The sequence below is a fragment of the Pholcus phalangioides genome, unplaced genomic scaffold (genome assembly GCF_987345545.1).
Source record: "Pholcus phalangioides strain wild (caught in Gottingen) unplaced genomic scaffold, Ppha-v1.0 ptg000039l_1, whole genome shotgun sequence".
Classification (NCBI taxonomy): domain Eukaryota; kingdom Metazoa; phylum Arthropoda; class Arachnida; order Araneae; family Pholcidae; genus Pholcus; species Pholcus phalangioides.
The window spans coordinates 30,831,687-30,846,792 of record NW_028301625.1 but is presented as its reverse complement, the minus strand read 5'-3'; the positions used below and the strand labels follow the sequence as shown (position 1 = coordinate 30,846,792).

At 32.6% G+C, this 15,106-nt stretch overlaps 1 protein-coding gene across 2 annotated transcripts in view; it reads right to left on the bottom strand.

The window, feature by feature from the left end:
- Positions 1-10,038: 10,038 nt before the first annotated feature.
- The window catches only part of LOC149065832 (N-acetylneuraminate (7)9-O-acetyltransferase), a 74,995-nt gene continuing 69,927 nt past the window's right edge, over positions 10,039-15,106 (bottom strand). For both annotated transcript variants that reach the window (XM_089254050.1, XM_089254051.1), the window contains 2 exons: positions 12,842-12,934; positions 10,039-10,489 (listed from right to left, as the gene is read on the bottom strand). In XM_089254050.1, coding sequence (XP_089110176.1) covers positions 10,238-10,489; positions 12,842-12,934 — 345 coding nt within the window. In that variant the 3' untranslated portion in view covers positions 10,039-10,237. The remainder of the gene's footprint in view (positions 10,490-12,841; positions 12,935-15,106) is intronic.

Genomic DNA, 15,106 nt, shown 5'->3' with positions numbered 1-15,106 from the left:
GGCTCTGCTTTGAACAACAGCTTAAACCACACTAGTTCATTATCAGTTTCACTTGTGGTTACATAGTCAGCTTCCAGCGAGAAGATGGCTAAAATTCTATCAAGATGCACATTGTAATACCAGCAAAGCAGCTGCTGAAGACCCATTTTAACAATAAGATGACACGACACGTGGCCGGCCATCAGTTCACCTGACCTTAACCCTTGCAACTTCTGGCTGTGGGGGTATCTCAAAATGTTATGAACAGTCGTCGGATTGCAAACTTTGGTCAATTGCAAGCTCCAGCACATCCCCTATATGTTAGAAGTTCCTCAGGAATATTAATGTGGGGTGCATTTGGTTTAATAAAGGTAAATTGCAAGCGCATCCACATCATGACCATGGCATACTTTGATGTGTTGTTGAACAAGAATTTTTGTGCTTTCACCTCATAGCCAGAACAACAGGCACAAATGTGGTCCACCTGGACATTTTAAACATTTCTTGAGTAAGTTGTAGTTATTTGTTCAATTAGTTAGTTTTTTGTGATGTTTCCATGAATTATGAAATCGTGCTATGCTATAATTAAGTTATCATTTTGCCATGACTGGCTATCGTCTCCATTCTGCAAGCAAATTTCCCACGTGTTGGATGATGTCATTAATTTTACATTTTTAAGTAAAATTTCATTTTTTCCCCTTTACCAAATAAAATTCCATTTCTTCAGGAATATTCATGTCAATTTTCAAGGCATTCTACCAATTAGTTGATAAGGTTTTCGCGGCCATCATTTGATAAAAATGATGGCGTTGAAAAAAATGATGGTAAAAAATTAACGGACGACGGTCTTCGAACCCGGAAAAACAATTTTCATTCTGCCAATTGTTCTTTTTTCTTCTTTTTTTTACAGTGTTTTGAAATCAGAACCTTAGTTATAATCACCCTGTATATCGTAAATCATGGCTAATTAATCTGAATTATTTATGCTTCATTAAATACATTATATTCAACTAATTTTTATTATAGTTTTTGCAAAATAGTTTCCTAATTAAGCAAACTGAAAATAACTGGAGAAAACATCTTTATATTATATATAATTAATAATAACATTAAAAGAATTTTCAAACACAAAGTAATTCATTGAGTTAAGCAAAAAATAATTAAATTGAAAAAGTTAAAATTTATTAAAAGTTTTGTTAATTAATCAATAAATATTTTTTACATTTTAGTATGGGAAGTGTTAATTACATTAATAAACATTTCACACGTGCCACTGTGTCACATACAGTAGTTACGCTTCAGAGAGGTACTCAAAGAAAGAAAACACACAGACACGTTAAGCTAGTGTTATTTCTGCAGATCAACTGAACTACAATATTACATGTGAAACTTTAAAAAATGATCGGATGGCCTGGTATTTAATCTGTATTATCAGAGATTTTTTTCGTTATAGTAAGTATTGTACATGTTTTTTCCCCCCACATTCTTTTACTCCCTCACTATTTTTCGGCGTGCTAAAAATAGGAAAGTTTGCACAAAGCCAAAACTTTCACTCCCTTTACCTATTCAGTATATATCATGAGTCATTTGTCTCCTTATCCATATGCTGTCATCTGCAGGGCTGTCTTAAGAGCATCATGGGCCCCTGGGCCAAGTGGTTTTTCTGAGGCCCTACCTTGTAAATTCTAAAAAATTTCAACCAGATTTCATTTTTGTGAGACCCATCTTCTCTTGAGGCTCCCAGGCCGTGCCCGGGTGGGCCCATGCGTTAAGACAGCACTGGTCCTCTGGGGGCATATTTCTCTCTACACTCTCATCAGCTAGGATTAGCTGTACGGCATTAGTCTTTGTCATCCTATTTACAAATGCTTCCAACCTATGTGTCATGCATGAACAGAAAATCTGATTGATCCAAAAACGTACGTGTGTATTTATGCTGATGTATAAAGATTATAAGGTTTTACAAGGACAACTATTAGTTCTTAATGCATTTAAGGGAAAAAACTCACGAAATTTTTTTTCCAACTCTTATCTATAGGGGAGTGGCTGCGGACAGGTTGGCAGCCAAACCGCATGCAGAGGTGGCTGTGGAATGGGGGTGATTTTTTATTGTCTAAATGGAGCCTATTATCCGTTCGGAGAAAAAGTGGCAGCGAAGGGAGTTGGCTGAGGAATGGGGGTGGCTGCCTATGGAAATTTCACTGTATATATATTTTTTTTCAGAATGAGTTTGTTTGTGGTGATTCGAGAATTCTGAATATTTTTTTCTCATTAATCAATTCAAATTTATTTTTTCCATCCCCAATTCACCACTTTTCCCTCAAAGAAGGAAAAAAGACTGCTACCAGAAAACATTTTCACATATTTGTTTACAGTTTCACTTTGTGCTCTGAATGTGTTTATTTTGCAATATATATAAATGTAATTAAAAAAGATTTTTGGTAAAATTCACAGGTCATGTAAATGTTTTATTTAAAAAAATCAATGTTAGTCTCAACGCACAAGATGTTGAATAAAGTATAATAAATAAATTAACTTATTAGGCTGCCTGTCAAATGTGAAAAGCAGCAGACTTCTGAAAAAAAAAATGTTAATGAGTATTCACATTGTACTCTGTATGGTTTATGTATGTTGAGGAATATTATTTGATCATTTTTGTCTTGTCGCACCACGGTCATTGTCTGCACACGAGGGCTAATTAGACCCCAGGACCTACAATTTATTGCCGATTCCGAATGGCGGGCTTGTTTTTTATACTCATCGAGGGGTTGGTGTGCTAACCCTGGGATGGAGGACTTCCTGCAGTAGCAGTTTTTTTTATGCTGTCACATCACCATTTTTGTTGTGTTCCTGTGTCAGGAAATTTTTCTGGCAAGTATGAACTGGGTATCGAACTCGCGACACCTCTAAACATCCTTTGGTACTTTAGGTGAGCATCTTATCGACCTGGGCTGCAGCACCCATATGTTGAGGAATACTGCCCAATAAATATTTCAAAATCCTTCAACTCACTTTTGGAAACTCAAGTGTTGTCAATACGTGTAATATTCAGAGAATATACAAATATATCTCACCGGAAATAATGTCAACTCCTCAACTTATAGTTATTCAGTTATGAAAATTACTTGCGTCTATATAATTTTAATGAAAATAAGAAATGCAAGTATTCAAGTAAACCCTGTTTAAAAAACAGGAGAAACATCGACATTTTTGCAAAAAAGTAGGGAATAGGGAAGGCCAGAGAAACAGAAAAAACCGGGACTGTCCTGGGAAATAAGGGACGTATGACCACCCTACGCATTGGCAAAACTTTGAGTATCTTACACTAATGCACCAGACAGATTTTATATTTCACGGGTCCTACATGGGTCCGAGCAGTACACTGAAATTTGGACTTATGTAGTGCATTTATTCGGACATAGCTTATTTATTTGGAAAACGGTCAAACCTGTAATAAAATAAGTAGCAACTTTTCTTGATGCCGCATTGTACTTTGATAAAAGTGAGTTGAAGCATTTGGAAATATTAAGTGAGGCACACAGTACTTCTCAATATACATAAACCATACAGAATATTATACTCATTGACATTTTTTTTGTCAGAAGCCTGCTGCTTTTCACATTTTACAGACAGCTGTGAATGAGTTACTTCACCTAACAGATTTACGTACTTTACATTCATTAACATACTCTCAATGCATAAACAATTGAATTAATTGATTTCATAGATTCAATTCAACATCTTATGCATTGAGAGTAGCATTTATTTTTAAAATAAAATGTGGATATGGCCTGTGAAATTCCATTTTTTTTTAATCATATATATTTGCAGAGAGAGCACTTTTGGAGCACAAATTTTTGCCGTGGATGCGCAAGATTTTGTCATGGAAAAAAGCAGCGAGTGTTGTTTGCATCCTATTTTCTTTATTTCTGAATGAAATAAGAGGTAACACCTCCCTCTCCCCACTTCAGTGCACAGCATTATGTTGGTGAGCAAGCAATGGTATTCTAAAAATAGATGTTGCGGTTTTCTTCTTCCAGAACTGTTTTTCTGACTGTCTTTCTCAGATTATCCTAAAGCAAGCTGGGCCACGGTTAAAATAGCATCTGCTCTGTTTAAAGACAACTTGGGTTATTGCATTCTGGGAATTTTGGCGACAATTAGAAAAACCCTGTAAATATGTGTGGTGAAAAAAACACATTACTATAGAGATCTATGTTTTTTTTTTTGAGTGAAAAAAAATATTTTACCCAGAAGAGAAAGAAAAATAATGTGGAACCTGAAAAGGATGACAAAAAGAGAATTTTCTAGAATGTAGGAAGACGTCTGGTAACCCTAATACTGATGACATCACTTTAATCATGCTCACCTGAAGTTATAATGAAAAAAAATATGTAGGTTTCTTGGAGCACAAACAATTGAGAATCATTTCATTATAAAGGATGAGAAATAGGGTTTGAAGAAAAACTTTACTACTACTACTAAACCACACATGCAACTCGCCCACATTCCTCCATAGAACCTCTAATGAATTGGTACACAGAATGTCGTGCAGTGAACCTGAAAAATGTGAGAAGTTTGTTTCTATGTGATGCTTGTTATTTGTAGTGCAGTCAGCTGATATCAGATTTTTTAACTGTGAGTGAACTGTAATGATTGAATAATTGTATCGTTGTAGGCCTGTTGCTTGTTGTGGTAAGAGTTTTTAACAGAGAGATCGACCTGCATTTGCGCCTCGAAGTTGGGAGCCACAGAAAACCAACTTTAGCCAACCACCACTGTGGCAATGGTGGGGTTCGAACCCAGGTTCTCGCGAAGCGAGTCCGTCACTATCACCACTCAATGAAACTTCACTGCTTATACAAGTTTATGAAGTCTTACAGAAGCCTCATCAACTGCTTTTAGGGAGGACAAAACTATATTCTTCCCAAAAAGCAGATCTACTATAACTGTATAACAGAGTTTCATCAGTAAGTAAAAAGCATATTTGTTTAATAACTTTTAATTAACTTGACTTTATTTGTAATAGTGATAGAAAAATATACCAAGTTATTTTTATTAGCAAATAAATTTTTAGAAATTAACTTTGCTTGTCATTGAAGTTACTGTGTGGTTTTATTCATTTTGCCCTCATTCACAAGATTTATGAAAATTATATTTATGATTGCATTTCATTGGTTTAAAAAATTTTAAACACTTGATTGCCATTGCACTACCCAAAGTGAAACAAAATATGATTTTTTGTTTATTGAATAAGGCAAAATATATTATACAATTCATATGAAAATAAAAAAATATACTTTTCATCTCTTGGTTTGATACATAAATGAAAATTATCTAAAACTTTTGGACAGACACTGGGAAAAAAAATATTACAAAGCATACATATACAGTAAAGTCAAATCCTATTATTATGTAATTGTACGAGAGACATTTTCTAGACCAGCAATATTATTATTTGCAGTATAATGAAACTTCAAATCTACCAATTACCTTTAACTCTTTTTCTAGTATATAATTTAGTGGTAATATGTCATATATGTAATACTTTAAAAAATACAAATCAAAACTGTCCAAATTTGAGAAATTAGAAATGCACTCTATAAAAGTTTTAAATAACAGAATATGGATAGTTTCAATAAAATAATATGTGTGGGTCGGCTTGGAAGGAATGGGATGCAGGACAAACATACAAAGCTTTAAGTCAAAATACAATAGTCTAACTAAACAGAGAGGAAGCCATCCTATTCCAGACTAAAACATAAAATGTGGCTTTCCTGACATATGATACAGGTAGTAGCTAATAGAATATTTGATAAAAGATCTTTAACAAAACTTGAAAAACAAGCAACCAATAAGTGTACAGTGAAACTTCGGTTAATGAACTTAATTCGTTCTGCCAACATGCTTGTTATCCGAATAGCTTGTTATTTGAATCAAACTTCCCAATAGGAAACAATGGAAACTCAGATAATTTGTTCCACAATTATTTGTTCACATAAAAATGACTAATAAAAAAAGCATTCAATCAATAATTAAACACAATAATAATTATACATAATACAATAAAATACACATAATATAAATAATGCCATGAATAAACATACAATACAATAATGTTTACAAATTAACTTACTCTAAACGATGAGAGTGAGAGGAGGACTATCGTTTAGGACGATTTACAGACTTCCTGTTTGCAAACTTAATCTTTTTGCATGACTTTAAAAAAGAACCTTATCCAATGACACTTGCTTTTGCCTCTGTTTAAGGATTTCTGGGAAATGGTAAATTTCAGTGTTTTGTTGGAGAGATTGCACATTGCTACAGCTTTATTTGGGTGGTTCTTTTCTACAGAATTTTGCAGATTCTCACATTCTAATCTCATTTTATGTGTGAGAGGGACTTCTCTCTTCCTCAGACGAGATACCGTCCATAAGCTCTTGCTGGTACGTGCGAAAGAGATCCATCACTTCATTTACCATCAACTTCTAGACATCCTCATGCACCTCTAGTCCATGGTCTTCCCCAAGAAAAAAAATCCATCGACGAGTAGTGGCTCTTTTTTATGAGCTAGCCCCCTCTCAAAATCATGTTCAATAAGGAAATCAACCCACAGTTTTTTCCACGAGCAGAATTTGAAAAAACTTTAAGTACACGTACGCATCACAGCTACGCTATATCTAGTTTTGTATCGTAAATATGCACATACATTGTACGTGTTTTAACTTTCTGACAGAGGCACCCTTACCGGAGACCATAGGGGAGAATATTACCAAAAATTCCATGACAAGCATGTGGGCAAAAGTTTTGATAGCTCAGTTTTGATAATGTGAAAATAAATTTAAAAAAACACAAAATTTTTTCACGTAATGCGAACTATAGCTCGTTAACTGAGTCAAAATTTATTCAAAATTTTTGCTTGTTATGTGAATTGCTCATTAACCAAACTGCTCGTTAACCGAAGTTCCATTATATTGATCACATTCACTCAAATGTAACCAAGATGCTTATTCATTGTATTTTTCAAGTTTTATAAAAGAACTTTTATCAAACTTTTATAGTGCAATACTGACCTAAGAGGATATACTGGTTAAGTGGATAATTTACTAAATTCAATCTAATTTCCATGCATTAGTATACAAAAAAAATTGGATTTATAGACGCTACTTAGTGAACAAAGTCACTTAACTGAATGCTTACTTTCAGTCTGGAAAATTAAAACTGATTTATGTGTACCATACACATAAGCATGAGTGCTGCAGTTGGGAAAAAACCAAATGAAAAAATTGTTCAATGTAAATGCTGCCTCTCTTTCAAGGATGAAATTTAATTTTCGTATATATATAATCGCTGTTTCTTCACATTCTACAAAAAAATATTCATTACAAAATGTTTGCTGAAGTTTAAAACCAATCCTGAGCAGTTGAAATGTTATCTAATTAGTTGATATTTGGATGTTATAATGTAATTTTCATAATAAATTTCTAGAAGGTATTAAAAAAAAAACTAACGTAGGTATCCATCAGTGTTGGTGCAGCAAGCCTCTAAAATTGTTTTTAAAAATAAAAGCACTACAGCAGATAGACCAAGAAATACAATATGTAATGAATGACACTACCTAAAAGGATACTGGATTTTTCAACAATTTTCTTGCTCACCTGTTAGCACTGAAGGAAGTACGCTATAGTGGTAAAAATTTGCATGTAAAAAGCTGAACTGTAATAGCATAATTTTGTTCTTGAGTAACTTACACAGCGAACTGGTTATTTGGTTTCAATGTATTTTGCATGATTAAAAAGTTGATAGACATCCATAAATGAATATCATGCTTTCAGTCCAAATAATATCCATTTGAATAGTAGTAGTGTAGTTATGAGATAGTGCTCCAGTAGACTTTGAAAAAAAAATTGTATCAACTAAAAATTTTAACAAAAGCACATGAGTTTCTTCTTTTCTGTTCTTTTTTAACTTTTTCTTTTATTCCAAGAGTTCAGCTCTCGCTTCTGTTTCAGGTAATTAAATATTTAGCAGATTATGTCTGCCTCACTTTGGAGATATGCCAAATAGGTATAGAAACTATTTTAAATGACAGGAGTTTCCACACAATGCAAACTTAACAATAAGTTCTGAAAAAATCTCTTTTCATAGAAACCAGAATAATATCAAATGAATTCAGTATGAGGAACAATTCTTTTTGTACTCATTTTCACTAATGAACTGAATATTACCATATTTCTCGGAATATCCATCACAGCGCTTTTTTTTATTTTTAAACATGATATAAGATGCTGACCACACTTATACTAATAGAGCCTCTATGCTAAATTTGTATCAAGAACACTATCTCTATACAAATGTGTTGTGAACGTTACAAATTAAAAAAAAAATGAAACAAGAGTCCCTCGCTTTACAATATTAACCCAATCAACTTCTATGATGTGACATTCACGTCCTTTCATATTACATATCTCAGAAGTTAAATGAAGAACTTTATACACTGCGTGTGACGTTCACATCAACAGAATTAAAGGCCCTAATACACAAAAGGATGTGAACGTCTTATCATACGAGTTGATTGGCTAAAATCCAAATGCAGTGTACATAGGGTATTTAAATCAGAGTTAATTGTGTTAATTAGTTCTGAAAATTTTTCGTTCAAGACAAAATTGTGTAAAGTGGAGTTAGATTTAACATGGGTAAGATAGGGATGAGATTTTTTTTGAGAAGGATGAAAAACTTAACTCCCAGCAGCAAAATAATTTTTTTGTGAATGAATTAACTCTTTTTTTATTCAAACTTATAAATAAATCTCGCGAATTGGCAATATATGAATGAATTTAATTACTTGCTTTTACTTCTGCCTATCCTCAATTGGACTGTGTGGTTATGGTGAATGCAGATTTTCTTCTTCCTGAAGAGCCCGATATGATGGATTGATAACTATTTTTAAAAAAATGGTTGAGATTCAGCTGAGTAACAGCACATTCTTCATCTCTCTATTAAAAACCTTGGTAGCAAAGCCAGAAAATTTTGAATATCCCTTGCAAATACAATGATTCTAGCTTTATTAAGATCATTTTCTTTTTTGATGCCATTTCAATGCATAACAAAAGATATTCGTTAGTGAGATCTGGTGAGTTGGATGTAAGTGTGTTTTATTCCCTTATATATATATTCACCTCATCTATATCTTTAAATTCATCAGATTGTTATTTTAACTATGATGTCTTTGATTTCCATCCCGAGAGTGAGTTGCAAATTAAACTCCAGGTCAAATTTAGCAGGTTGCGATTCCTTGAATTAACATTTGAAAACTTCATTATAGTGAAATCATATATATATAAAGAGAAGGATACCTGTATCAAAACCACTTGAACTGCATTTTAACTATTCAAAATCGATTCCTACCATTTAACAAATATTTTCAAATAAATACTTGATTGTAGAATACTATTATCATACTACTATTCATAGTAATAACAATTGCAGAATACACAGTAGTCTCTATGGAAGTTAAATTTTAACCTGGAAAGGTATGGTGAGCATATGTTGATATGGTGTTTATGTTAAGCTCACAAATATAGTTTTTTTCACACCCATGCATGAATATTCTGCGAAATATAGTACATTCAATTTAAATAAATTGATATACATGTGTGACTGTAGTTTTCCCTTACCCAATTCAACTTCAGTACATACTTTAGAGATGCTGAAGTGCAATAATTTACAATTTTATGTGTCTGATTACTGATGTATTTTGATTTACTTCCCTCTTATATTTCATCGCATACTATTATGCATAAACTTTTGAGAACAGACTGTACCTCACCATTTTGTGTCTAACTAAAACATGTACATAACTGAATTATTTACACATATACATGTATATATATAAGCATATTCATTATATACATAATTATCTTTCTCTGACATTATGCTGTTGGCAGGTACATATTTCAGTGAGCTTGTCAACATTAATGATTCACAAATCAAAAGGTTGACACTAAATTCACTAAACTTTGATTCTTATAATTAGAACCACAAAATAAACCAGAGAGAGAGAAAAAAAATTGACTAGTTTATTTTCATACACAAAATAATTTTATATTTTTGACAAACTCAACGAAAATCATGGTAAAAATCTTTCAAGTCCATTAATGTATCTGATCATGCAATAAAATGATTTTTTAAATAGATGTTAATTGCATGAGATGATCAAATTTTCTATAAAAATCCTTATATTTCAAGCTATAGGAATTTAAAACATGCCATCATGTATGCCTATTGGAATAAGTATCAAAAAGAAAATTGTTATGTTACGCGTAAGATATCGCCAGTCTGTAGGAATGGCATATCTCACCAATACATTAGTTATTCTATGTATCTCATGAGCAGCACACACAAAAATAAACGATGTCAACATTATGTTGAGAACTGGGTAACCTGGCACAAAAACAAGCACACCATGAGTGTCTGCAGCCAGCCAGATATGATACTGTGCTATAAAAAGCTGAAAATGAAATAACTCATAAAAAAAAACAATTCAGACACATATTCACACAGCAATTTGAAATCAACATCATGAGCACACACAGCAACAGTTCTTTAAAGAAGTTTGATCAACAACATGTTTATATACATTTTCTATATCATAATCTCATTTATGACAAATTTCTCCTTTTGAAAAATTATGTTTCCTAAAAAAATTGTTATCTGCTCCAGTGAAGTGGCATTTCTTTAATATGAAGTCAAGATGAAAAACACACGAGTTTTATTTAAATGAAACTAAAAGATCTGTATATATGCATGCAGAATTGCGATTCGAGAAGCTGGTGCTTAAACTGCAATGTCACCAAGATTCAAAGATTAACTAAATCAGTGGTGGCCAATCTTTCACCAACCTGTGCCAATATCAAACCACAAATCTGACACATGGTCCTGATATTATTATGTCCCTGCCCAACATATACATTTTTATTCTTGCGTAAGACAATTGTCTGAGTGTGCCATCCGAAACTATGCCTAAATCAAAGATATTAAAACATAAAAAGACATACTGTGAAACTAAAATTTAATGATATTCATAGGACCCAGTAAAAACTATCATTAAATCAAGGATGCTCAAATAGGTGCAAACTCCATTTATACACATCTTTATATTATATATGTATTCACATTTTGTTTCTTAAGAGATAATTAAAATTTGGTCAACATGAAACATGGTCTCTCACTTTTTCCAGCTGTAGAAAATGAATTTTTTTACCATTTCCAAATCTAACTTGTGCAGAAGTAAGATATTAAATGTCAAAGAGAGATTGTGCATAACACAATGCAGAAGTACAGAATTTCTGTAGTCCAACCAACTTCCATATTCTTTTTAGGGTAATAGGAAAAAGTATTCTTTCTGGGAATGGAGGCTGTTTTTAGATATCAGCGTTTTAAAGATTCACTTTGTATGGAACTCAATGAGAGTTCACTCACATTAAATTGCAGCGGGGAGCGTATAAGCAGAGTTGGAAGTTGAGGTGTCAAGAGGATATTTAGAGGCATTTTCTACAATTCTTATGGTGTGCACAACTAAAAAATGCAATCTTTTGAGTTGTATGATCATCAAAAAACAAAAATGGTAGGGCGGAAAACCCCTCAACCTAAGCGATTTGAATGGAATTCAAACCAGTGACCTTTGCTGTAAAATTCTTACGCTCTACTTACTACACCACAGCAGATAATTGATTTTAGCTGTAATTAACTAGATCAATTTTTCAACTAAAAAAACACAGCATTTAACTTCATCAAATGTAAATTTCAGCAAGTATGTTCCTCTAAGTGACACATTGGTTTATAACAACCAATCATGAGATAGATCCTCTATTATGTATATCTTGGTACTTTTAGGAATGTAAACTTTGTTTATACTTGCACTGGCCAGTTATTAGCTTGTGGTACTTTCTCTGCTCTCACAGTATAGCAAAATCTGTTACAAATAGTGTTTTTCCTCTTTGCTGAAAAAAATGTGTGTGCATTGCAGTATTTGAAGCTATGCATATGTACAGTTTAGAGGAAACATTCAACATCACACTGAGACACTGGAAAGCATATGTATGGTAATAAACATAAGTCAAGAGGGCTTTTTAAAATGTTTTAATGGGTTTTTTTTTACCGCTCATGCCAGGGACTGAGAAAGAAGATTAACATTACAATTAAATTTTTTCCCCAAAGAATTAATGTCAACCTATATCCTAAAAATAATAATGAAATTTTCATAAACTTTTTTTTACATGCTCCTATCACAATAAACAATAATACATTCCTGTTCATAATGCTCCAACAAGAAATAACATACAAAATAATAATTTATGAATGGAATTGTCAAATTTTATTCTAATGTTTTGACTAAACAAGTTGGTTATGATTAAGAAAAAGACATAAATGTATGTACACATAGATGATCATTAATTTTTGTCTCATCACTGTCATTTTCTGCACACGAGGGCTAATTAGACTGGAACCTACAATTTATTGTGATTCCGAATAGCAACCTTTTTTTATACTCACTGAGACGTTGGTGTGCTAACCCCTCCATGTAGTAGCAATTTTTTTTTCTGTGGTCATGTTGCCAGTTCTATTGTACCCCTGTGTCAAGAAAGTTTCTGACAAGGATGAACTGGGTATCGAACTGGCGACACCTCTAAACATCCTTTGGTACTTTAGGCGAGTGTCTTGTCGACCTGGGCTATCATGCCCTACACATAAAAGGCATGAAAGCTGATAGGCATGGAGAGGGATGCATATACTGTATATACAAAAAGCTTATTTTAAAAACTATTTTTAAGCAAGGCCAGTGTAAGTAAATAACACTTACTTCAAGGGAAATCTTTCCAAACCATGCAAAGAATATGCTAAATCTTGTTCTTAAGCAACCAATAACATTTCTTAAAGCAACATATGATAGTATCTATGAAAAAATAAAAATGTTAAATTGCATCTTAATGTTCAAAGATAAGAATTTAATTTCAGTTTATTTTATGCAAATGAATAAATTTGAATAAATTAAATAAAAATAACATGCATTAATAAAGAATATGATCAGAAAAGGTAAAAAACATAATAGAAGAATAAATTACAACTATAGTCAAATTCTGTGGTTGATGAGAAAAAAAAACCATGTATTGATGAAAAATGACAAATTTATACTAATTTGACAGAAATAAAAAATGATTTTTCTGTACATATAACTACAATTAGGAAAAAAAATCAGAGCAAACTAATAAAAAAGTTTAAAAAATGTAAACTATTTGGTTATAAATGCTGTGATAAATGATTTCTCAGATGATTTTTAGATATGTCCAGGCGATTGACGTTTTTAGAAAGGTGAGGGATCTTTCAGTAAGTCAAAGTGACACTAAAATATTGAAAAAAGATGAGTGAAATTGATGTATAAAAAATTTCCAATATAATACAGCTATTGGAAATACAGCACCATAAAGTTTTAAATTTCTTTGATGTGTACAATCATTGAAAGACATGCATGTAAATGAATAGTACTGCAGTATACATGCATATCATGTAAGCCATTATTTCTTCTGTAAATAGTATAAAAAAAATTCAAGAATTGCGCAACTGCAGAGAAAAATGTTAATTTGTTACTCTTCCGGCTACAACATATCAAAGAGATTTTTTTACATATTAGGGCTGAAATGAACTTCAGAAAGAAAAGCTGCTCCTGTGCTGTAGACACACACAAACAGTTTTTCCTTCCGAAGTTAATCTTGGCACTAATATCCAGAAAATCTCTTTCTTCCATGAATTGCAACTGCGTTTTTTTATCTTTTCCTGAAGGAATTTTGATTGTCTTTCTTCCAAGATGCCTTATCAAAAAATAAAAAAGTAGCCTATATGGAAACCATATGAGATCAGAAATAAGCAGTATATAAATAATACATACAGGATGAAAGCTTAAGTTCATATCACCTCAAATAACTTGCAAACATAGAAACATACTTTGGCTATGGTAAACATACTTTTGAAAAGAACAAGTGAGACAACGTGCCCTTCTTAGATGTGCCATTCATTTTACTAAAAAAAAGCTGTATATATGTACCAAGATAAAAAAATTAATTTTTATACAATCCCTCTGTCCTCTATTGGAAGTTATTCCAATTTGAAAGTTGTTGCCCTATCTTTCTTGAGCCAAGGGAAAAAATTATGTTTCTAAGTACAACATTTGCTGAGTTATTTGAATTAAAAAATTGCTGAAAATGTGAGAAAGGACTGCATAAACTAATGGACAAGTGCATGCTTCATATGCTGTCTCCTTTTCCTCATTTCAGTGATTTTTAAACACAAATATCCTGTATATTTGATAATATTCTATGTTATCCGGCTCATGGAAGGGGCTACCACCACCCCCCCCCTCCACTCCCTATCTGGATATGCGCTTGCCAGTCATTCAAAGCTTGAACAAGCAACATTTCAATCTGCTGAGGAGACATTTACAATACGTTGTGCAGTGACACCTTGTCTAATGAAAATGACTCATTTTGCAATCATTAGCCGAAACACATGATTTTCCATTAGTTTCTATGGAAAATTGTTTGATTCATTTCAGGTTCTGGGGGGCCCAAAGTTTGAAGAGATAAGTTTTTTAAAACACTAAAGACTGCTATAAACAAGGCAAAAACTGACTGAAGGCTAAAATAAACAGCTTCGAAATTGGATAAATGAGAATCTACAACAGGAAGAGATGAGATATTGCAAATCTTTTTATTTTATACTAATGTACACACACACACAACCAAGTCAAGTTCATAGGTGTCCCCATCTATTTGTGATTTGGTCAGCTCATTTCTGTCTGATACATGCAAATGGAAGAGACAAGGTCCAGACTGTTCAGTTTGATGCTCAGAGTCTTGCACTGAAAGAAAGCGTGCTCTGAAAACATGATGATGTACACATTTTTATAGGTATATCAGCCTTTTTTATTTACTTCATTTAATTGTTCTTGCACGCTATGGATAACATATACTATTATGCCACAGTAAATTTGCACTATCGAGGAAAAACTAGGGCACTATTAAGATTTCATACTACAAATTAACTTATGAAGAATATACAATTTAAAAAAATA